At 38.5% G+C, this 25,063-nt stretch overlaps 1 protein-coding gene across 1 annotated transcript; it reads left to right on the top strand.

Annotated features, from left to right (window-relative positions):
* The first annotated feature begins 1,879 nt into the window (after positions 1 to 1,879).
* TAF8 (TATA-box binding protein associated factor 8) lies at positions 1,880 to 24,236 on the top strand. The gene is made up of 8 exons (XM_031964859.1): positions 1,880 to 1,947; positions 2,975 to 3,131; positions 5,911 to 6,009; positions 6,902 to 6,964; positions 12,129 to 12,253; positions 14,714 to 14,861; positions 15,971 to 16,113; positions 22,164 to 24,236. Exons 1-8 carry the CDS (start codon positions 1,903 to 1,905, stop codon positions 22,305 to 22,307), a joined length of 924 nt encoding a protein of 307 aa, XP_031820719.1. The 5' UTR covers positions 1,880 to 1,902; the 3' UTR covers positions 22,308 to 24,236.
* The last annotated feature ends 827 nt before the right edge of the window (positions 24,237 to 25,063 follow it).

Raw genomic sequence — 25,063 nt, 5'->3', positions numbered from 1 at the left:
AGTTACTTAAATGGAATTTCTCAAGCCCATTCCCCACCCCCTTTTTCCTTGGACCCTTTTTTTCCTTTGGATACTACAATCTAGCCCTGTGTGCTCCCAGGGGATAGGCGCTGACCCCAGTCGGGGGCTAGAAACCTGCACGAACTAGATTCGAGCCCTACCTCCCCCAGACCTGTTCCATCCGACAGCTCAGCTGCCTACCTAACAGGTGAGTCCCGGAGTCGACTCTTCGCACCCTCTTCCTCCTGGCATAGACGCTCCAGCTCCAAAATTGTGTCCTTCGGGTAGGCCCGTCACTGACACAGGGCTGGGAGTGGGGAGTGGGGGAAGAGGTGGCTCCATACCTGCCCCAGACCGCTTCAATCTCGACCCCTCCTCCGCTCCCGAGCGGGGTGTTTACAATTTCGGTGCTGCGCTAGAGATTCGACGTTTGAAGTTGGGCAGGAAGTGGGGAGGAGGGGGCGGGGGGGAGACGGAGGGGGCTGCGGGTTCCTGCTGTAGAGAGGTATCGCGTCCCCCTTCGCTTTCCCTCATCAGCCCCTCTCCTGAGACTGCCAGCACTGCTGGGTGGGCGCACGGGCAGTCTAGGGGCTGCTGCAGTTCCAAGACCCCGGGCGCACACAGGACCCGAGGGGACCCCGCCTCCTGGCTCCTGCTTTTCAGAGTAGAGGGGAGGGGTGGGGACTAGGGGCCCTGCAGTCTCCCGGACAGCTCTAGCACAGGTGTGGGCGTGAAGGGTGCAGTGTTGTCACCCTCGGGCTGGGTTTCAGACGCTTCCCCACCGACTTTCCGTATTGGTAAAGCAGCGACTCCCCTACCGCAGAGTACTCTGTAGTGCGCGCGGCGTTGTCCTAGTTCAAAGGTGGCAAATGTCAAAAGACCTGGATGCTAGAGACTTCTGGCTTTGCTACTTCATCACATTTAATTTCGATCATGTCGCTGTCCCTCGGGTTGCAATTTCCTCTCGCCAAATAAAAATGTTGGACGAAACGACCTCTAAGGCCCCTTCCAGCGCGGAATACTATGGTCTTCTTATTGTTTAAGGACCCTTCTAAGTCGAATATTCTGTGGCGGTGGGGATTGATTCTCACACCCTAAAACATCGGCAGATTTTGTTGCGAAGGAGTGGAATTCTTACTAGCCGTAGGAACCTCTAGGACGCAGGGCAGAAAGTTTGGGATCCAGAAATGTTTGTCGATTGACAGCTGATGAAGGGCGTGGCTTCAAACAACGAAGTGGAAAGAGCGTGCAGAACTTGGCTCTCTTGTCACCTTGCGCATGTCACTTCTTCCAGACCTCGGTTTGCGATTCTGTAAAACGGGGCTGAACTTTAGTTGCTAAGTGATAGCAAAAGTCCGGATGAAGCAGGTGGTTCTTAAACTTGGAGTTCATGAACTTGATTGTTTGTTTTAACTTTGTATCTGTATTCAATATAATTAGTATCCTTTGATTCTGACGCACTGAAAAACAACAGCCTCCAATCAGAATGACAAAGGGGCCCGTGATACATACACATACGCAGAGGTTAAGAATTCCGTACCCTCAAATGCAAGACCTGTCTGTGATCCTGGGACGCTTGAGGTCTTCTGCTCTGCGAGACTAAGAAGCAGCAGGGGTGTAAGTGAACAAAACGTATCTAAGCTCCCTTTTTCTGCCGTCACCTGAGGGCGCATTTTGTGGGCTTTCCCCGCGAAGTTGCCTAAGCCTGGATGCTCTCCTTGCAGTGGAAGGCCACGTGAAGCCACGGACTCTGGCCACACCCACCATAACACCCACTGGAATTGTGAACCCGACTCCCCCACCTCTCAGTCCTCCTTCCCCTCCCTACGCTGCCCCTGCTTCCGCCTCGAACTACAGTTCCCAGGCTGCCCTGCGCACATGCAGCATTCTCAGGTATTCAAGATGGCTGACACAGCCGCAACTGCCGGAGCCGGTGGCTCAGGAGCGGTAAGGACCAAAGAAGGGGGTATCAAGGGAATGACGGCTTCGTCCCAGGCCTCGGCAAAACGAACTAGCCTGAAAATTGGAGGGCAGAGACGCTGGAATAAGTTCCCGTACTGAGTGACTCTGGCCGGGGCAAAGGCCTCTCCTGGCGCACCCCTCCCCCCACCTCTCAGCCCTAGGCGACCGGAGTTCTCAATTGGCCAGTTCCCAGCAGGAGGCGGGGATTCCGGAGAAAGCCCCTAATTGGCTCAAACTGCTTTCTCTTCTCTCTTTATTGGTCCGATATTTGACCAATCGGAAAACTACCTGGTGGGGGATTTAAAAGGGCTTTTCAATGTGGATCTTGTTCTAAAAAGACGTTTTGCTACCTTTAGCTAGCTCTTCGGCCAGTTTGAGGGGAAAAGAATCGGTGTTACTGTTGTTGTTCAGCCGTTTCAGGCTTGACTGGTTCTTCGTGATTGCCTTTGGGATTTTATTGGCAATGACACTGGAGATTTGCCATTCCCTTTATCTCATTTTACGGATGAGACGACAGGCAAAGGGCGAAGTGACTTACCCAGAGTCAGAGCTACGAAGTGCCTGAAGTCTGATTTGAACTTGAACTGAAATTGAACTGAAATTGAATTTGGTTTTCTTAACTCTGTCCACTAAGTCCTGTCTCATTTCCTAATATCAGAAAACCTTAGTTGTTGAAGGGAACATAGAGGCAATAAAATCCAAGCCCTCCTTTTTTTTTTTTTTTTTTTTTTTTAAATAAGTGTTTCTCATTGTTTGCTGAGGGAAAGAATCATCAGGCTTCCAAGATTCAGCATCTCTTGAACACTCAATAATTATTAAGCTAGTCAGCCAGAAGCAGAATTCTGAGTAACAGTTGTTGCATTTTAAAGGGGAAGATGTTGATAGTCATTTATCTTTCTCTCCTTTCTGTCTTGGATGGTCAGTTATATGTTTTTGTAAAATGTGCGCGTGATTATATCTTTAATATGTGAACTAAAATCATGCTTCCTTTTTTTCCTTTTAATTCACATAGAGATCAGGAAGCAAGCAGGCCACCACCCCTGCAGACAACTACTACCTGGCACGGAGGCGGACCTTGCAGGTAGTTGTGAGCTCCTTGCTGACAGAGGCTGGGTTTGAGAGTGCTGAGAAAGCATCTGTGGAAACATTAACTGAGATGTTACAAAGCTGTGAGTATAGAGGAATACTAGCTGCTCTATGCAAAGTCAGTCCATTCACATTTTTTGAAAGTTATGTACCTATCTCCGTGAAATTTCTTTGTGGTTCAGGTTGGTTTAAATTTTTTCAATAGCTATGCTGATGGATTATAAGCTCTGGATTTTTTGTCTTTTCAGATATAAGGCTCTACTTAGTTTAATTTGGATGTACTCAGCAAAAGCTTGGTCAACAAGTAATTTATTTTTCTCTAACATAGAAGCTTATGAAGTAACTAAGATTTAGTAAATGAATGAACAAATACAGATTTATTAAACATTTGCTGTATATGGAAAGCACTATGTTAAGCACCAGGGATACAGATGTAAAAAATAAGAGTCCCTGTCCTCAAGAATTTGCATTCTATAATAAAGGAAGATAGGCAGGGTCTTATTAGAAGATGGTGGCCAGTTAAGGGAGTCATGGTCTGGGGAGTTATTAGAATAATGAATTGGCACTTTCCAAAAGCTATGATACTATTGATTATTGTTCCTAGATCAATAAATGGAAAAAGAGGAAGGTGGGGGTAAGGAGGATGGGGTATTTGGCATTAACAGGATAATTGGCAAGGTAAAATGTAAAGCATAGCCTAGGTTAGTCTAGTCTGAGGCTGGATTTTGTTTCTGATCTTGAAGGTGAGAGGGAGCCAGTTGAGGTTATTGACTAGGGAGGTGACATGGTCACATCTGCTCTTTTAGGAAGATTATATTGGCAATTGAGTGGAGGATGGATGAGAGTAAGGAGAAACTTGTGGCAATGAGACTCTTTGTTAGACTTTTTCAGTTATTCTTGTTGTTTGTCCTTTGTTCACAAAGAGGACCATGACTCAGGAAGATGATGCCATGACATACAAGTGAGTTGGATTTAAATGAAGGAGGGTTGTGCAGAGTAACCCACCTTACTTTCTCCTCGAGAGCCATATGGATCCAGGGGCCAGATATAGATCAGGACTGGAGATGGCCCAGGATTCAGTGGGAGACTTTGATCTTTTTAAACTAAGGTCTTTAACTGTTCTCAGGTTGATTGAGTTCACACCCATTCAGGGATTATGGCTGAAGTAGCAATTAGGCAAAGAATAATCTCTTTCACCTTGTCATTCATACATACATACATACATACATAAGAGGAAGACCCTGTGGTCTGAACAGAAATTATTATTTCCCTAATTAACTGAATAAAATAATCCTAGATAAGAATTCAAAGTGTAAAGACCTCTTAAAACTCATTGCTTATTCCTTCCTATTAGGAAATTCTCAATGTTTTTTTTCAGTGATTATGGTCACAGAATTGACAGTCATATCATCTTCTGAGGGGACAAATATTAGAAAGGATGAAGTTAAAGACAAAATTCTAATATAACCACATATTGATGAGCTGTCTCCTGTGGGTTGTAGATTGGCAGGATTAAAATATAGAGTGACTTTCTTCACATGTTGTCTTTTTTTTTTTCTATGACATTCTACAACTTGTCTGACTAAATTCATATCATGCTATTAATAATAGATAACATTCATATAGAGCTTATTCTGTGCCAGGCACTGTGTTAAGTATTTTACAATTATCTCATTTGATCCTCACAACCATCCTGGAAGGGAGGCACTATTATTACCCTCATTTTATACATGAAGAAACTGAGTCAGAGAGAGGTTAAGTGGCCTGCCCAGGATCACATAGCTAATAAACTTCTGAGATTAAATTTGAACTCAGGTCTTATTGTATCACCAGTTTGCTGTCATGTATTGTGTGCTGTAGCCAAACAGTGCCTAGCACAGTATCTGGCACATAGTAAGCAATTAGCAAATTAGGCAAAATAGCAAATGCTATTTAAGTTAACCACTTATTTTTCTCCCTCCCCTTCTTCTCTACATAGAACTAATTTTTCTGCGTTGGTGCCTTTCCTAAGTGTGGAATCTCTTCATATTCTTCCACAAGTCCCTATCTTGCTGTTCTTCAAAATCCAGCTCAAAAATCCAGCTCAAATGCTACTTTTATTCATGAAGCTGGCATTTGTCTTTACATTTAGAAAGTGTTTTCATCCTTCACATACTATTTTCTTTTGTACTTGCGTTATACACATGTAGTGTTCAATTTTACATTTTATTACTTATGTAGTTCTCATGTCTCTAGGAAATTGAACTCTTTGACAGAAGACACCATGTCTCATTTATCTCTATGTTTTCTCAAGCCTGGCACAATGCATTGTATGTAGAGTATGTAATAAATATTTATTGAATTTCTAGCTAATAGAAAAGAATCAAGTAGATGGTAACTTATCATCTCCATACACACACACACACCTTACATATGGAGATTTCCTTCCAGCAACTACCCTGAGAAAGTTTGTCCACAAATTGAAATCATCGGTACTCTGAGTATTAAAGTATATCTTGTACTGGACTATTAGCTTTAGAGATGTCAAAAGAAGGAGGCCTAGTCCCTGACATCAAAGAGTTTATGGTCCCGTTGAGTAGCCAGAGACTTGGACAAATGGAATCATTCAGATAATGACATGGTACAATGTATAAACATTTTTCAGATGAAGATACTGAGGGGAAATGATTTACTTACTTAGGATAAGTTTGTGGCAGATCTTCACCATAGCCCTGCATCCACTTTGTTCTGTTCACTGAGCTTTGTGGAATCATTGGAAGCTTATTTCATCTCTTGTGAGCACTTGGCATCAGGCAGAAGAGACTAAAATGTCCATTGCTGATATTGGACCATATACTTATATTTATTTGTTTATTTTCCTAGACCTTTCAGAAATCGGGAGGAGTGCTAAGTCCTATTGTGAGCACACGGCCAGGACACAGCCCACACTCTCAGATATTGTGGTCACGCTTGTTGAGATGGGTAAGTTTCATGTTTCATTGTATACATAGTGACTTGATTGGTGAGTGATTGTGGGAAGGAGGGAAGTGCCTTCTAGATCGCCTTTAGTCCCTTGATGGTTCACAGTTAGGGGATAGCATCCACCGCGCTTTGCTTAGAGGAGCAGCTGTCATATATAGAAACCATGTGACAACTTGTGTAGACAAGTCACATAATTTATCTAGGCCTCAACTTATCTATGAAGTGAGAGTACCTGAACTGGCTCTACTTCAGCACTTTGTAATCAGCTAAGTTCCAATTGAGACAGCCAAGTGGCACAATAGATAAGATGCCTGAAGTTAGGAAGGTATATCTTACTGAGTTCATGCCTCAGGCACTTACTAGTTGTGTGACCCTGGACAAGTCATTGCACTCTGTTTACCTCAATTTCCTCATCTGTAACATGAGCTGGAGAAGGTTATGGCAGAGTACTCCAGATTCCGCCAAATGGGATTATAAAGAATCAGACACAACTGGAAAATGACTGACCAGCAACAGGTCCTATTTAGTGGAAATAATGAATAAAGCAAAGCATGAAAAAAATGAGTACTATTCGAAGAATAATTATGTAAAATATGGTCATTAGTTCCAGCTGAGTGGAAAATACATAGTGCCTATCAGACACATGTAAATGTGAGCAGCTATTATTGTCACGTTTCTTTGTAGCCATCCAGATTTGTCATGAATTGGCACCTCTGAAGCCATTATCCCCATATAGTGATAATGAAGACTTTTATCTTTAATTTTAGAGTTTCTGCCAAGTAATAGCATTGTTGATGTGTTTCTAGAATAAGATACTCCAGACAGATTCTTTTGCCTTCTGGATGATAATTTCTGGAGGTCTGTACAGTGATTTTATTTTTCTTTCCTTTAGGTTTCAATGTGGAAACTCTCCCTGCATACGCTAAACGGTCCCAGAGGATGGTCATCACAGCACGTAGGTTGTTCTTAGAAGGATTGTCTACAATGTAGACAGAAAGGGTCATTATGTGAAATTGTAGTTATCAGAAGGGGAAACTGATTCTGTCTTGAACTAAAAGTACAATAAGAGCCACACAAAAGTACTGTTTGTGTACTTGCCCAGAGGAAGAATATAGTAGCCTGACCATCTAGAAGTGGTTGGCTTGATTTGGCATGAGGCAAAGGGAATCGATTACATTTTATTTCATACTCTATAGAAATATGCTACCATGGTTTTAAATCCTTCACTCCTGAGGAATCAGTGAAAGTGATCCTTCTCATTCACTTCATGTAAAATGAGTCAGTGACCCTTTCTGATTCACTTTCTGTCTATTGCTTAGGGACCTAGAAGGAGAGAGGGTAGCAGCTTCTCCAGCTTGCCTTTTTCTTAGTATAGCTGTGTCACTACAGTAACACTTAGGCAGAGTTGGGGGTGGGTGGGGAGAAGGCAGTTCTGAGAAAGGTTGGCAGGAACTCCATATACCTCCAGTTACTGAGTGCTTAGACCAAACCTCTCAGGATTCTTACTTGTTCTATATTAAAAATAAGTTATAATAATTTGATACAAATTCTTTTTGACATTAGATACATATACCCTTACCCACCTACAAAGTATCTTTCTTGAAGAAAGTGTTAAATAGTTAACCAGATTTTTAAAAACTATCAGACTACAAGTTTCTTTCTTTCTTTCTTTCTTTCTTTTTTTTTTAATAACTTTTTATTGACAGAACCCATGCCAGGGTAATTTTTTACAACATTATCCCTTGCACTCACTTCTGGTCCGACTTTTCCCCTCCCCCCTCCATCCCCTCCCCCCTCCCCATCCCCTCCCCCAGATGGCAAGCAGTCCTATACATGTTAAATATGTCACAGTATATCCTAGATACAATATATGTGGGCAGAACCGAACAGTTCTCTTGTTGTACAGGGAGAATTGGATTCAGAAGGTAGAAATAACCTGGGAAGAAAAACAAAAATGCAAACAATTTACATTCATTTCCCAGTGTTCTTTCTTTGGGTGTAGCTGCTTCTGTCCATCATTGATCAATTGAAACTAAGTTATATCTTCTCTTTGTCAAAGAAATCCACTTCCATCAGAATACATCCTCATACAGTATCGTTGTTGAAGTATATAATGATCTCCTGGTTCTGCTCATTTCACTTAGCATCAGTTCATGTAAGTCTCTCCAAGCCTCTCTGTATTCATCCTGCTGGTCATTTCTTACAGAACAATATTATTCCATAACATTTATATACCACAATTTACCCAACCATTCTCCAAATGATGGGCATCCATTCATTTTCCAGTTTCTAGCCACTACAAAGAGGGCTGACACAAATATTTTGGCACATACCCAGGTCCCTTTCTCTTCTTCAGTATCTCTTTGGGGTATAAGCCCAGTAATAGCACTGCTGGATCAAAGGGTATGCACAGTTTGATAAATTTTTGAGCATAGTTTCAAATTGCTCTCCAGAATGGCTGGATGTATTCACAATTCCACCAACAGTGTATTATAGACTACAAGTTTCAGAGAAGGTGCTGGCTTCCATTACATAGAGCATGGGTTCTTAATATTTTTGGTGTCATGAAACCCTTTGACAGTCTGAGGAGACATGTGGACCCCTCAGAAAAATGTTTTTAATACTTGAAAGAAGAAGTTAATGAAAATAAGGATGTAATTTTGTTTCATATCTGAATTCACAGATCTCTTCCCCTGAAATCTTTCCACAGACTATCTTAGGGGTCTGTGGATACTTGATAAAGATCTTCTAACATGTAGGGAGTTTCCATTTAGGGAAATTATACGTTCAATTCTTACCTAATTTTTTTTTAACCCTTTATCACAAAATTTTAAAAGAGATGTTTAAAATGAATATAAGAAATTTTTACTTTTTAAATTTTATCATTTTTTTATTTTTATTTTTATTTTAATTTTTAAAATTTTATTTTATTTGAAAAAAAAACAGTAAGAAAAAAAGAAAAACAGAAAAGGAATACAAAACAAAATAAAGAAAAACAAAAGAAAACATGTCATGTGTCCAGCAGAACATCAGAGAGGATTCAAAATACATAACAACAAATTCCCAGATCAATATAGTATATATATTTGTAGAAGAAATTATATTCATAAATGTCCATTTTTTCTTTACTTCCTTGTAAATTGTTCTTTGGTTCTCTGCTGAACACCTTATGTACTTTATTCTTTTTTCCCTCCAAGCAAGTACAGTCAAGTATGTGTGTGTGTGTATATATATATATATATATATATATATATATATATATATATATGTAGTTATACATATACACTCCCTCCCCCCCTCCCCCCACATATACACACATTTCTTTTCTATCTCTGCTGAGTCTTTAATTAAATTCTGGTCCATAACTTGCTTGCTATAACTTAACCTTCCCCTGCCCCCCACAAGAATCCTTCCCTTGTCTTCTTCCCTAACACTTTGCTTCTCCATCTGTCCATTTTCCTCCCCCCCTTTTTTTTCCGAGGCAGTTGGGGTTAAGTGACTTGCCCAGGGTCACACAGCTAGGAATATTAAGTATAGGTATCTGAGCCCAGATTTGAAATCCTCCTGACTTCAGGGTTGGTGCTCTATCCACTGCACCACCTAGCTGCCCCGCTTCTTTTATTTCTTTACCATTCCTGATATGAATAGGTTTTCAGAACTATGAACCCTCGTCATCCCTCTAATAATTCTTATATTCTTCCTCTGCATCTCATTTGTATGACATGATTACTATTTTTACCTTAACTCCCAATATTTCTTTTGAGTTACTTTATTGTTAAGTGAATCTTAAACATATAGGATATATTAATAAAAAAAAAAATAAACTTCTGTCCACATTTAAATAGTTTGTTCATGCTAAGTTTCTTGAAATTGATCTTTGATATTGGTTCTTATATGTTAAATTTTCTATTAAGTTTGGGTTTGGTTGATAAAAAGAAATCCTGAAAATCTGCAAGTTTGTTGAATGTCCAATTTTTCTCATTCAAAATTAGAGATAATTTTGCTGGATATGATATTTTTGGCTGCAGGCCTAGTTCTTTTGATTGTCAGTAGATATGATCCCAGGAACTGTAGTCTTTTATTATAGCTGCTGCCAAGTCTTGTACAATTCTAATTGTAGCTCCAGCATATTTGAATTGGTTTTTTTGTTGTTGTTGTTTCTTGCAAAATTTTCTCTTTCATCTGGCAATAATATTTCTGTGTGTTTTCCACAAAGGATCTCTTTGAGATTGTGATAAGTGGATTTTTTCTGTTTCTGTTCTCTCCTCATGTTATATCACTCTAGGACCATTTTCTTGGATTATTTCCTGTATTATTGTGTCAAGGTTCTTTTTTTGGTCACAACTTTCTGGCAGTCCAATAAATCTTATATTTTATCTTCTTGATCTATTCTCCAGATATGTTTTTCATATGAGATGTTTCACATTCTGTTCTGTTTCTCATTCTTTATAATTTGTTTTGTTATTTCTTGGTCTCTTATAGCTTCACTAGCTTCCTCTTGTCCAATTCTAATTTTCAAAGAATTTTTTTCATCTTTGAAATATATTTCCCTTTTTAGTGTCTTAACTTCTTTTTCATAATCTTGTTTTTCTTGGATTTAATTTTTGTGTTTTTAGTTTTTCCTCAATATCTGTCATTTGATTTTTAAATTCTTTTTTTTGAGTTCTACAAATTCTCTCTGGGCAGGGAGCCATTTTATGGTATTCTTTTATTAAAGTGTCCTCTGAAATGAATCCTGGTCTTCCCTTTTCCCATAATATGTTTCAGTGGTGGGATTCTTTCTTCTTTGCCAGTTCTTTTTTTTTTTTTTTAAATTGGAAGTATTAATGGAACCCCCCCCCTACCTCAAGCTTCTCTTCAGCTCTCCATTCTGACCAAGAATCCCAAACCAAGAGCTCCACCCTCCTGCAAATGTCCCCAGCCAACAGCTTCCCTGCCTCACTGCCTCTGTACTCACTTGGTACTAGTTCCACTTCTCAGCAGCACAGCGGGGCCTGTTGTTCTGGATCAGCTGAGGTTCACTTATTCTTCCTGGACTTAGATTCAGATTCCACAAACAGTCTGGGAGGTGAAAGTCTTTATGGTCCCTGCTTCAGCTCCAGCTATACCTAGCTATCCCAAGGGGTCCCTACTTGCTCTTTCTGGGAGCTAGCCTAGAGGTGTTTGCACTTTAGAGAGGTTAATCACTCGGCTGGGGGTCTTTTTTCAAATTATCTCAGGATTTGGAGGACCCCTATTCTCCTCTAAGTCTTGATTTTTCACCAGTCTAAATTTATTCTATTTGTGGGGGAAATCTGGAGAGCTTGAAATTTCTTTTTTTTTTTTTTTTTAATAGCCTTTTATTTACAGGTTATATGCATGGGTAACTTTACAGTATTAACAATTGCCAAACCTCTTGTTCCAATTTTTCACCTCTTACCCCCTCCCCCAGATGGCAGGATGACCAGTAGATGTTAAATATATTAAAATATAAATTAGATACACAATAAGTATACATGACCAAACCATTATTTTGCTGTACAAAAAGAATCAGACTCTGAAATATTGTACAATTAGCTTGTGAAGGAAATAAAAAATGCAGGTGGGCATAAATATAGGGATTGGGAATTCAATGTAATGGTTTTTAATCATCACCCAGAGTTCTTTCTCTGGGCGTAGCTGGTTCAGTTCATTACTGCTCCATTGGAAATGATTTGGTCGATCTCGTTGCTGAGGATGGCCAGGTCCATCAGAACTGGTCATCATATAGTATTGTTGTTGAAGTATATAATGATCTCCTGGTCCTGCTCATTTCATTCAGCATCAGTTCGTGTAAGTCTCTCCAGGCCTTTCTGAAATCATCCTGTTGGTCATTTCTTACAGAACAATAATGAGAGCTTGAAATTTCAACCCACTCCACCATTTTCCCAGAATCTTCTGTGACTATAATAGTTTAAAAAATTAAGTTTTGCCAGTTTTTCAGGCAATCAAAAGTTGTTTAGTTGCATTTCTTCAGTCTACCCATTGTTTTAAAAGCAAGAGACATTGGTCAGTAGTTTTATCCTAAGAAGGAAAAACTTTGGGTAACTAGAACCCAATGGAAGGAGCAGTCAGTGAATGAGTCTGTAATTCTGTTGCAGCACCAGTCACCAATCAGCCTGTGACTCCCAAAGCCCTGACTGCTGGACAGAACAAGTCTCACCCACCTCATATCCCTAGCCACTTTCCTGAATTCCCTGATCCCCACACGTACATCAAAACACCGGTAAGTAAGTTGAACTTGATAGCCTCTTAAGCAATAGGTCCGTTTCTGGTCACTTGTAACTCCCAGTTTATGAATAGGTTATCTTTCAAATATTGGTTTATAAATTAGGTTATTAGTGGAACTCATAATGCATTTGCCCATGAAATAGTATTTTAAAATTATGATTAAATTGCAAATCTAGTCCACAGATGTGCATTGAAAGTCTTTATAATTGAAAAATGTATTAGCAGGAGCCCTGACTCCTTTTTTCTCTTGATTGTTGGGAAGAGTCTGAGTGGATGGGGCAGGTAAATTGAGAGTTGGTTGTATCTAACATTCTGATAAAAATAGATATATCTGTGTGTTTGTGTGTGTGGGTGTGTTTATACATGTTGATATGTGTATATATCTATAAATCTATATATATAATCTATAAATATAAAAGAAAAAATACTAAGTTTTGCTTCCATATGTGTATGTATCTATAAATATAAAAGCAAAAAATAGTACGTTATACTTCCATTGAGCCATGCTCATTTGATAAATGTCCTCTCTGTGTGTCTTTACTCTTGAAATTTGGTTTGAAATTTTGGTTTGTACTAATTAGAAATTTTATTTTTCCTTGGAATATATTGTCGTAAACACTCCCACAGAGGACTATTTATCTCTGGAAATTATTTACTACTCCTTTTTAATGATAGTGTTGGAACTAATATAAATCTGTGCTCTCTGTTTTGGTCATATATTTCTAGTAATAAAACATTTTTTAGCATGCACACTCACACTTCCATCATGTGTATGTTTGCTTATTTATAAATTTTGTGTATGTAACCCCACTGGGTTGTGCATCAGAAAGTGCTTGGTTCTATTAACTACCTCCTTCCTTCTAAAAGGGAATGGAGCTCAATCTCCTTAAGGCTTCATCTCCTTCCTTTCTCTTTGGAGGCTAGAAATTTAAGTGGCTATATTCTATCAAAAAGCTAGTTTACTCTTAACCTGAAATAATATAATGACTTTCAGGTTTTCAAGGTCACTTTCTCATCTCTTTTATAGAGTTTTTAATCAAAGTTATTAATACAATCAGTAATTCAGAGTTCCCAGTTAGGAAAATCATGTATATTATAAACCTTAAACAAAAATAGAAATTTTAATAAATTGAGATAAAGATGACTTAGATAAACTAAAAAAAGCTTATTGGATAAAGGCATATGTTCATCAAATTTGTAGATGACATGAAGCTAAACCTGTGCATGACAGACTCAGCATTTAAAAGGATCTTGATAATGTGGAGCCTTGGGTTGAATCTAATTATATATGAAATTCAGTAGGGATCAATATAAAGTCTTGTTCTTGGGTATAAAAAATCAACTCTGCAACATCTTATATTAGATAAAGGGAAAGATATATAGACAGGAGTTCTGTTGACATATCTGGGCATTTTTGTGGATTCTTAAGTTCAGTGAGCCACAATGTGATGTGGCAGCCCCAAGAGCTGATGCAATCTCAGGTTGCAATAGAAAGAATAGAACATTTTACATAGGGGAAGTTGAGGATCCAATCTTTCTTAATGAATATTGTGTTCATTCTTGGGCACTCAAGTTTAAGAAGGATATTGGTAAACTGGAGCATGTCCAAAGGAGGACAGCTACCATGGTGAAGGGTCTGAAGTCTATGACCTGTGAGGATCAGTTTAAGGAGTCGGGGAAGAGAAGCCTTTGGGGACACGGCAGCTGTATTAGAATTGCAAGAATTAAACCAGTTCTGAGAAATGAGTACAGAGACGCTAGTTTAAGCCTATTCTTAGGGAGTACTTCCTAATGTAATGTGCTGGCCAGTAATATAATGGACTGCCTTGAAAGGGCCTGGGATTCCGCTTCTTGGCAGTCTTCAAGCAAAGGTCTATCATATCAGAAATTCTTTTGGTATCGTATGGACTAGAGGGCTGCTGAAGTCCTTTTCAATTTTCACATTTTGTGTTTCTGTGACTAATGTTGACCCTATAGTCCATTATAAATCCTTTAGGATCATGGTTGGTCACTGAGTTCTTAAGTTGTTCATAGTTGTTTATATAACATTATCATTGTACAATTTTGTACACTTTGTAATGTTCTGCTCACTTTACTCTGTATCATACAAATCTTCCTGATTTTCTCCAAAATTATCTTTGTCATTTCTTATAGCACAGTAAAATTCGATTGCATTTATGTACATTTTGTCCAATTGATAAATACCCCTTTAATTTTTAATTTTTTGCATGACTTCTCCTTTGGAGACCACTGGCATAGATTATGGACCAGCATTTTTTTTGTGTGTGTAATGAAAGAGATGGATTTTTACCCTCAACTGTCCCTAATAGACCTGATTAACAGCAACAAAATTTGTCTGAAGGTCGGAAGAAACACAGATGGAAAAGGATAGGGACCCAATAAAGCAAGATGAAATTTTTTTATGCTCTAACATCTTTTCCTCTTCTTTCTTTAGACATACCGCGAACTTGTGTCAGATTACCAGGTCCTTCGGGAAAAGGCGGCATCACAGAGGCGTGATGTGGAACGGGCACTTACTCGTTTTATGGCCAAGACAGGCGAGACACAGAGTCTTTTCAAAGATGATGTCAGCACATTTCCATGTGAGAATCACTCCCCTGAATGGACTTGTGTTTTCTTGCCATCTGGGAATAGGACTGAGGATGCCATTTTTCCTCCCTCTAGATCTGAGCAGGAGGAAATGAAAAATCTTTTGCTTTTTTTTTTTTTCCATAAATAATCTTTTTTATTTTATCTTTTTGCCTCAGAATAATCTAAGACCCCCAGATTTTTCTTTTCCAGCTCTTCACACAACCTTCAGCAGAAGTGAGAATGTGTTATATATGGTTCACTTCTGGTAGAGGAAGGGAGGAAAGAGGGCTGGCATGATATCACTCCTGAACCTTGCAGGTTATAGGGACACTAAAGTTACTGTAGAGGTTTTCTAATATTGGGTGGGGTCGAGGGATGGAGAGAGACAGACAGACAGACAGACAGACTGAATAGGGAGTCAAGAACCTAATTTTTCATTCTATGTAAGCTTGAGCAAACTTTCCCTCTTTAGGCCTTAGTTTTTTCATCTAGAAAATGAGGATGTTGGAATGGATATTGCAGAGGTCCCTTTGATCTCTGACATTTTATGATTTTATTTATGCTTATTTTAATAAATAATTGCTAGCATTTGTATAGTGATTTAAAGTTTGTAAACTATCTCATTTGAATCCTTACAACAACCCTGAGAAATAGGTGCTATTATTCATATTTTATAGATAAGGAAACTGAGGCAGGCAGCAATTAAGTAACTTCTCAGGGTCACACAGCTGGTAAGAGTCCAAGGCAAGATTTGAATCGAAGACTTCCTTGATTCTAAGTCCCATGTTTTGTACCACTTTAAGTGTATATATTTTTTTAAGTTTTTTCCCTTCAGTACCTCTCGATGCTTATTTGATGCTTGAAAATTCTCAAATCCCATGTCCTTGAAGCTTTCTGTACTCCTGAGTATCAGCAGGGCTGATTATCAGGTAATGGAGGGAGATTCTTAATTCCAGATTCTGTGACTATTGAGTGTTATCAATTTATATTTCCCCTTATCCATCAGCAGAAAGACTGTCCTAGTGAATTCATCTAAAAATAGTTAATTCATTTTCTTGCAAAGTTCTATGCTAACATCAATGACTCCCCCAAATACCCTAATATCTCATTCCTTCTTTAGTGATTGCTGCCCGGCCATTTACCATTCCCTACCTGACCGCCCTTCTGCCCTCTGAGTTGGAGATGCAGCAGATGGAAGAGACTGATTCTTCTGAACAGGATGAGCAGACAGACACAGAGAACCTTCCTCTCCACATCAGTACGGTATGTTGCCTTCACCAGAGTTTACCCTTTCCCATTCTGCAGGCTCATTGCTACTTAGGCCTGCCAGGCCCTTCCCACAAAGGTTGGCTGGGTTGTCAGAGTTAGTTAGGGTATCTGATTGGCCTTCGTCTATCCGTAGCTCAGAACTTGGCCTTTTCCAGTCCTACAGTAGGTATGTGCCACCAGGCCCACTTTGTGGTGGGCTTCCCCCAACCATCACATGGGATAGAGAATCACTTCCAGTGACCTTGTTGGGTAGGCAGGGAAGTATATGTGTTATTTGAAGTAAGAGTGGAAAATCCCCTCTGGGATGGCAGTCTTAGGAGAATTCCCTAAAGGAAGAAAAGGGTACATGTAATACCTCTGGTGAAATGATACTTGGCTTTGATGCCTCTAAGACTTTGTGGAATAGGAGAGATGGAACACTATATTTAGAGTCAGAGAACCTAGGAGTAAATCTTGGCTCTGTTATATTACCTTGACCTTAGCAAATCATTTTGTTCTCTTGGGGCCTCAAGTTTCCTTATCTGTGAAATGTAAAAAATCTGAGATTGGATGACTACCTCATAAAATTCCCCCGATTTTCCATCTAGAGCTGTGGCAATGATGCTGCTGATAATGGGATACAGAATTACAGCAATGACATCCCACATTCTTCACAGAAACCCATTTTATCTGATTTATTTCTTTTAGATTCAGCTAAATTCCTTTTAAAATTCTGACCTGAAAGTCTGTGATTTAGAGCAAATAATTATCCTTAGCTTTTATATTTTAAATACAGTAAAATCTCTTATTGTGGATTATATTAACTTGGAATTTGTGATAATTGAGGGAGTAAGTTACTAGTGCTTGTTTTTGTTTTATCTGATGACAAGTTGCTTAGCAGATTAATTATGGGGCAAAAAAGGTTATTAAAAGGTAATTAAAAAGTTATAATATAAATACCATATAATTTAAATACCAATGCCTCTCTCCCTTCAGTTGTCAGCATTGTTCAGACCTACTTCTCTCAGTCAGACACTTAATTTCCTTCATAGCTTCTCCCTGAGGCTTTCCTACCTACGTGCCTTCTCAGAGAGAAGACATTGTCCAAGAGAATAGATGAGATTAATAAGAAAAATAATGCTCTTACCCAATGGGAGAAATCAGAAAAAAAGTGGAATTTCCAGGAGAATCATGTGAAAGAGGAGAAAAATGAGATAGTGTCCCCATCACTCTACACGTTCCTCCTTTTTCTTTTGCTTGGTTTGCTGACACATAGTAGTGCTGATACTGCACAGTAGCAGTGATTCTGTTGAGATATGGTTCGAATGTTGAGGTCTAGATTTGGGGTACCTAAATGAAATTAGAGTTTAGTTAGGTCTAGTGGCGGGTTTGGGGTACAGGGAGTCAAACAGAGCTCCCCTGTAACCCCCTTGGATTCGGCGCAAGGATATGGCGGTATATGAGGTCTAGTAGCGGCGTGGAATTCCCAATAAAAGCATTTATTGGCCCAGAGAGCTAGATTGATAAAATAGGTTTATTTTTAGAAGTAGGAGATAGGTGAAGGTAGAGCTAAGGAGGGCACTGGACAGAGGGTCCAGTGGACAGAGGGTCCTCACATGGCTGGCATGTTTGGAATCTCTGCAAAGAGAGGTTCCCAGAGGCCCTTTTATAATAGGAGACTTAGCTCAAGGGGCTTTTGGGTGTAGCCCCAAAGTTGGCTCAGATCTGGGTGGGGCTGGGACAGGTCTGGATCTTCTATTGGAATTCAAAGGGACCAGGATTTGTGAGTCAAAGGGTAATTTACATTAACTGGGGGGGGTTGGGAATCAAAGATTGGAATCTTTCCCGCATAAATTCTAACCTTGCTCCATAGAATCTCAGTGTCTCTAATTATCTTAAGCGCTGTTGTGATATCCTTAGATTATTTACAAATTAAAATCAAATGTTAAATTACAATTTTCAGAATAATTGTATGGCTTTATTCCTGAGCTTTTTTTCTCTCTCCTTTCTCTCTTCCCTCCCTCTATATAGAAGGCCCAAGGTTCTTCGAATTGGGTCTGTTGTGATCTTTGAACTAGGATCTGAACCTCACAGTGATGCCTTACAAACTGGCCTGGGACCCCTTTGCAGCCCCTGTGTCTTGTTGCCTATTTTTCTATTTGTCATTGTCTCCAGACAACTTTCCCAAGAGATTTGTTTGACCTAAGCCACGCCACCTTGGACTATGCTCTCTGTAGAGCTGTTTGTTCCTCTTGCTCTACTTGGTTCTACGTCCTTCAACATCCTCTGTCCTTGGGTTTGTCTGTTTTGACAGCAAACTACCTGGGTTGCCAAATGGTAAATCTTTTGCCTGAAGGCAAAAGAGGAATTTATATCTAGCACCTTGTTCTCTTGAATTTCATCGTCTGGTTGGCATTTTGTAGTATGTTCTTTAAAAAAAGATTATTTTTTATTATGAATTTAATAGCCATTAACAAGTATAAATTCTGAAAACATGAGAGTACTGTTTATTTTTTTAAGTGTATTGAATTGAACAAGGTAGTAACAACATTGTCCTGTGGATAAGCCTTTCTTCTAAACTTCTTTTTGTTCTCTGTGTATTTTTAGTGTTTTATTGATGGTCTTTTTTTCCTTTTTTATTTGAATATCTCATCACCCAGTTCTTCACTAGCTCCCTAAACAGAAACCCTTCTTTGTTACAAATAAATATAGCCCAACAGAGTAAATCAACATATTATCTAGGTCTTAAAATGAATCTCTCATTGCCTTTCTACCAAGAAGCTCAAGGAGATGTGCTTTATTCTCACTTCTAAAAAATTGCCTGCTTGTTGTGTTGATTAGAGTTCAAAACTTGTTTTCCTTTATTATGTAAATTATTTTTCCTGGTTCTACTCATTTTATTCTGTATCATTTCATATGAGTCTTCTCATTTGTCTCTGAATTTTTCCTACTTGTCTTTTATTATGAGACAATATTTGATTACATTCTTTTTTCATTTCATTCTCAGGTGATGGGAACTCATAGAAAATGAGTTTCAATTCTCTGCACTGGCAGAAGGAGCTACTGCAGATAATGTAGTTTCTTTCCCTCTATCTGTTACCTCTTTGGGGCAGTGTGTCTAGTAGTCATATGATTATGTCAAAGTAAATTTTAGGATAAAGTTCCAAATTGTGTTTTAGGAGTGTTCTCATCAATTCAGTTTGTGAGCAAAGTGGCATGTTAATCATAGGGGCACAGTTTTCTGTTACAACAAAGGATGTCTAAACAGGCCTACCCTTACAAAACTTAGCTCATTTAGGGGTAAATTTCGAAGTCTGTAAAGGTTTGCATTGAGATGCTGTAATATTGCAGGGGAATTGGGAGGCCAGAATTGGTAGTTCCCTACCACTTTCTGCTACCATTCTCCATTCCCATTTTTTCCTTCCTCTCCTTTTTTTTTCTTTTCCTTTTCCTATATCTTAAGTGTTACCAACGATAGAGCTTTAGGGCACTTTTTACTTTTGTAGCTATGTAATTATGTATTTTTTTTATTATTATTTTGCAAATATGAGGAGAATGAGAAATTGTTCTAGATCTACCCTAAATGATACCAATATTAGTCCAAGTGGTATTAGGTCATTTCACAGTTCTTGTGGCTTCAACAACATCCTGCAAATGTTCATTGTCTAGTATGTGCTAGACATTGAGGAAATAGCAAAGATAATAAGATTTGGTTTCTTGCAACCTAACAGAGGCAAGAAAATGTTTATACAAATAACAATAAAATTTAGAATGTATTGAATGCATGAGATGGTACATGTGAGTTTTTGGGGAAAAAAGCTCATTTTGACTTGGAGGATTAGGAAAATCTTTAGATTAAGGAAGTCTTCATAAAGGAAGTGGCATTTGATCTGGGTAAGACTTCAACAGGACACCAAGATAAGATCAAAATGGGTTCATGATCTAGGCATAAAAAATGAGATTATAAGTAAATTAAAGGAACATAGAATAGTTTACCTCTCAGACCTATGGAAGAGAAAGGAATTTATGACCAAAGAAGAACTAGAGATCATTATTGATTACAAAATAGAAAATTTTGATTATATCAAATTGAAAAGTTTTTGTACAAACAAAACTAATGCAGACAAGATTAGAAAGGAAACAATAAACTGGGAAAACATTTTCACAGTCAAAGGTTCTGATAAAGGCCTTATTTCCAAGAAACATATAGAGAATTGACTCTAATATATAAGAATTAAAGCCATTCTCCAATTGATAAATGGTCAAAGGATATGAACAGACAATTTTCAGATGAAGAAATTGAAACTATTTCTAGCCATATGAAAAGGTGCTCCAAGTCATTATTAATCAGAGAAATTCAAATTAAGACAACTCCGAAATACCACTACACACCTCTCGGATTGGCTAGGATGACAGGAAAAGATAAAGATGAATGTTGGAGGGGATGTGGGAAAACTGGGACACTGATACATTGTTGGTGGAGTTGTGAATACATCTAGCCATTCTGGAGAGCAATCTGGAACTGTGCTCAAAAAGTTATCAAACTGTGCATACTCTTTGATCCAGCAGTGTCTGTATTGGGCTTATATCCCAAGAGATCTTAAAGAAGGGAAAGGGACCTTAGAAATAATCAGCAGGGTGATTTCAGAAAGGCCTGGAGAGACTTACATGAACTGATGCTGAGTGAAATGAGCAGAACCAAGAGATCATTATGTATTTCAACAATGATACTGTATGAGGATATATTCTGATGGACATGGCTCTCTTCAACAATGAGATGAATCAAATCAGTTCCATTTGTTCAATAATGAAGAGAACCAGCTACCCTCAGCAAAAGAATTCTGGGAAATGAGTGTGAACCACTACATAGCATTTCCAAACCCTCTGTTTTTATCTGCTTGCATTTTTGATTTTCTTCACAGGTTATTGTCCACTATTTCAAAGTCCGATTCTTTTTGTATAGCAAAATAACTGTATGGACATGTATACATATATTGTATTTAACATATACTTTAACATATTCTACATGTATTGGTCAACCTGCCATCTGGGGGAGGGAATGGGGGGGAAGGAGGGGAAAAATTGAAATAAAAGGTTTTGCAATTGTCAATGCTGAAAAATTACCCATGCATATATCTTGGAAATAAAAAGCTATAATAAAAAAAAAAATTCAACAGGAAAAAAATAAGGGACAGAGGCCCTTCCAGGTTGAGCAGAAGCATAGGAGGTATGCTTTCAGACACTTGGGGTGGAGAGCTCAGGTCAGTTAAAGCATAATGTTGAAGAGTAGAACTAATGTGGCATGAATTTAGAAAGGCTGATTAGAACCAGATTATGAAGACCTTGAATGTTAGATACTGGAGTTTGGCCTTTATTAGGCAGGCAGTGGGGAATCATAAAAAGTCTTTTGAGTAATGGAGTAATATTAATAGAGTTGTGGTTAATGTAGTAGAAATATGTGAGAAAGACTAGAAGTAGGCATACCTGTAATGAGGTGATTGTAGTAGTTAAGGTAAAATATCATGAGCAATTTAAACCAAAGTGGTAACTATGTGAGAATGCTTAGGAGTGGATGATTCTGAAAGATATTTCAGTGATAGAATTGGACTTGACTATTGCTTTCTATGGAGGAAGAGAGAAGAGCCAAAGCTGATTCTTAAATTATGATACTCTTTCCTTTAGTCTTGTTGAATAGCCAAGTTTATCTCGCCTTTGTCTTTTAAGTCTCTCCCTTCCTTAAGTAGCCTGGATTTCCTACGTCCCTTGATGCTTCCTGTCCATCCTTGTGAATTCATTGCTACTTTTATTAGTTATTCAAGCAGTTATCCATCTCTAATCCCACTAACCAATAATAGATTGAAATCTTTTTTCATCCAATAGAGAAATAGTAGTTTGGGAATGGTGGAAAAATAGGATTCTGTTCCTCTGACAACTGAATTTCTAATCACATCATGAAAATGATACTAACACTTCTTATTTAAGAATTTGGTTTTCAGAGAATCTCTATTCTCTGCTTCTGGCTAGAATTGCCTTCTATGTTAATTGTGTTGTTTTTTGTTTTACAGGATGAATCAGGAGCAGAAAAAGAGAATGCCTCTGTTCTACAGCAGAACACTTCCTTGTCAGGGAGCAGGACTGGGGAGGAGAATCTTATTGATAACCCTTATCTACGACCTGTAAAGAAACCCAAGATCCGTAGGAAGAAATGAATTAAGAATGAGGACATTCCATTCTGAATTTGTCTTCTCTGCCTTCTTGAAAGCAGGGAAGAAATGAGTTATTCACCATTAAGCTTAGGTCTAGAAAGAGTCTCCTTGAGCTTAGCAGACATTTTCCTTGTCTCTTTCTTTCTGAATTTCCACATTCCCATCTTGAGGTATCTTAAAATGATGCTATCTCAACTTTTTGAGATTGGATGACATTATTTTAGCTGTCCTTCCTCCAATAGAAATAACCTCTAGAATGCATTTGGCCAGAGGTCTCCCATGGCCCTATGGGTCACCTAGGACTTCTCTTCTGGTTCCTCTTTTTGGATGAAAGAAAAAAACCCTCAGTTGCAAAGGGATGTACATGTCCATTCCCATTCCAAGATCCCCAGGAAGGAGAAGGCTAGGTGGCCAAACTGGAATCCAATTGTTGTTAAGTGTTTGGCTTCCGAGAAACAAGTTTTTAATAATGATGTCCCATGCGGTCTGTATTGTGGGATATGAGGAGATGTAATGATTTCATTTTTTATTCCAGTTAAAATCCTAGGAAACTATTCCAGACAATACTTTTATTGATCACCAACACTTCTAGCGCTGGCCTCAAGGAAAGAACCTCATTCTGTGGCCTGTAAAAGCCTGAGAAGCCCAGGCTGAAGAGGAAGCTCAGTGGGTTGCTGGTTGAATTGCTTTTCTGCTTTGAGCTCTAGCACACTCAATGAGCCTTTGCTTTTTTTTCCTGGACAGAAGGGGAAGTCTTGTTTCTTTCTTCTGTAATCTCTCTCTCCTGAACAGGAGATAACTTCTGAGGAAGCTATGACTAGAAAATTCCAAATTCTTCCTTTTCTCTTGGCCAGAAAACAGGTTCTCAAAGAAAATTCCGTGTAAACTGCTAAATATACCTTTGGCTGGACATTAATACAGGGAATTTTTTTTTAATGCCAACTGAAAACTACTGGATAGTCACACATTTTAAATGAAAGAAATAAGGAATCTCCTGTGGTATTTTGCTTGAAATCCTTTTGGAGAGACAGTCTGATACCATAATAATTTTATTCTCTCCTTCCCTTTCTCTTCTTTATTATTATCTACACTTCCTTTCCCTAATAACTAAGATTTCTGGGCCTGATAGTGCTGCCCATAAACTTCCTGAGCAGCTATTTTGATGGAGAGATTCTTAAGAGAAGAGAGCTGTTTGTTTGCAATTGAAGAGAAGTCTGCTAATCAAAGTGTCTTAGGAGAGAAAATGTTACATTCTGACCCCAGCTTTCCAGGGTTGTCTATAGTTAGTTAAAGTTGCAATATCTCTTTAACTGAGAACAATTGAAAATTATTTTCACAGACCTATAGGCTTTGTGAATCTTGAGTTGTTTTCAGCCCTTAGAGATGGGCGATGTGGTGAGTATAGAGAAAGTTTGCATCTTGGAAGTGAGCACTGAAGAAGATGATGGGACAGAAACATTTAAAAAACTTGTTTGTAACTAGCTCCTCCCAAGAGCACTGGAAGGTGGTCACTGTGTTGTATGTAGTTTTACTACTGTACTTGCACATCTTAATGCCAAAAAGCATTTACCAGCACCTACTTAAAGGAGGTACTTGTTAAATGGAGCTTCTTGTTACTTCTGCCAAGAGACCTGAGCCATTATTGCTGAAATACCATGTTCTGAGCTTTGCTGAGCAAAATGGGTCCATGTGAGAGAATCTGGGGATGGGCCATTTTCATATCACCCCTGACAGAAGGCTTGTTCTTGTATCATGTTGATCCTGACTTTTTGCTGTTATGTAAAAACTGTATATACACCCAAACACTTATTTGTAAGTTTTTAATTTTAATAATTTGGATGAGGTTTTTTGAAGGAAAAAACGCCAAAGCCAAATGAAAACTGTTGTTTATATATGTGCATAATAAAAATCTGTGATGTAGATAGAATGGAATCACAAGGTTATAGCTTTGACTTATTTTCAGGAATTATTGTGTTGACTATGTGTCCTGTAGCTCAATCCCCTTTTCCACCATCCTCCTTTCTCTTCTTCCCAATACTTTTTAATTAGTCTCCTTAGGTTTTTGTTGATTTTTCTCTTTTCCTTGTATTATTTAGTGATTCAGCCATTTGGACAAATTCAGTAAGTTTAATTCCTTTGTAAACTAGAGACTCTAAATTCTCTGGGTACCCTAACAAATTGGTACCATGATATATTAAGTGATTTTGTATTCACAATTGTACAATGGTCAACTAGAATTCAGTTCTTCCACTCATCTTAAGATGAGTCACTACAGTTTATTGAAAGAATAATGGGATGAATTATGGACATGAAACCAACATACTATTTGGGCAGGAAGGGAATCCAATATCATGTTCTGATGTAAAGAAGGAGATCCTTTGTGCCTTCTCCTCTTGCTCAGAGATGGATGGATGAGAGCACTTATTAAGTGTTTATTATATGCTTGAAATGAAACGAAACAATCCCTGCTCTCAAGGAGTTTACATTCTACAGGATACAATTCGTTATGTTTATCTGAATACTTTACAGATCTGTAGTTTATTTCATGGTGGATTTTTTCCCACTGACTAGACCAAAATCTTTTTTCCCCTTTCTAAAAACTGAATTATTTTCCTAATTTTATTTTATTCAGACTGATAAAGAAATTGATTTTTATTCCTTGAACACAGATTGGCTGGTAGGAGTGGGGAATTAGGAGCCCATATTTAGGCAAGGATAAATATAAAGATTGTTAGTACAGCTGACTTGAGATTTAGAGA

The sequence above is a fragment of the Sarcophilus harrisii genome, chromosome 4 (genome assembly GCF_902635505.1).
Source record: "Sarcophilus harrisii chromosome 4, mSarHar1.11, whole genome shotgun sequence".
NCBI lineage: Eukaryota > Metazoa > Chordata > Mammalia > Dasyuromorphia > Dasyuridae > Sarcophilus > Sarcophilus harrisii.
Note: the sequence above shows the minus strand (reverse complement) of the source record. Positions and strands in the feature narration are given on the sequence as shown.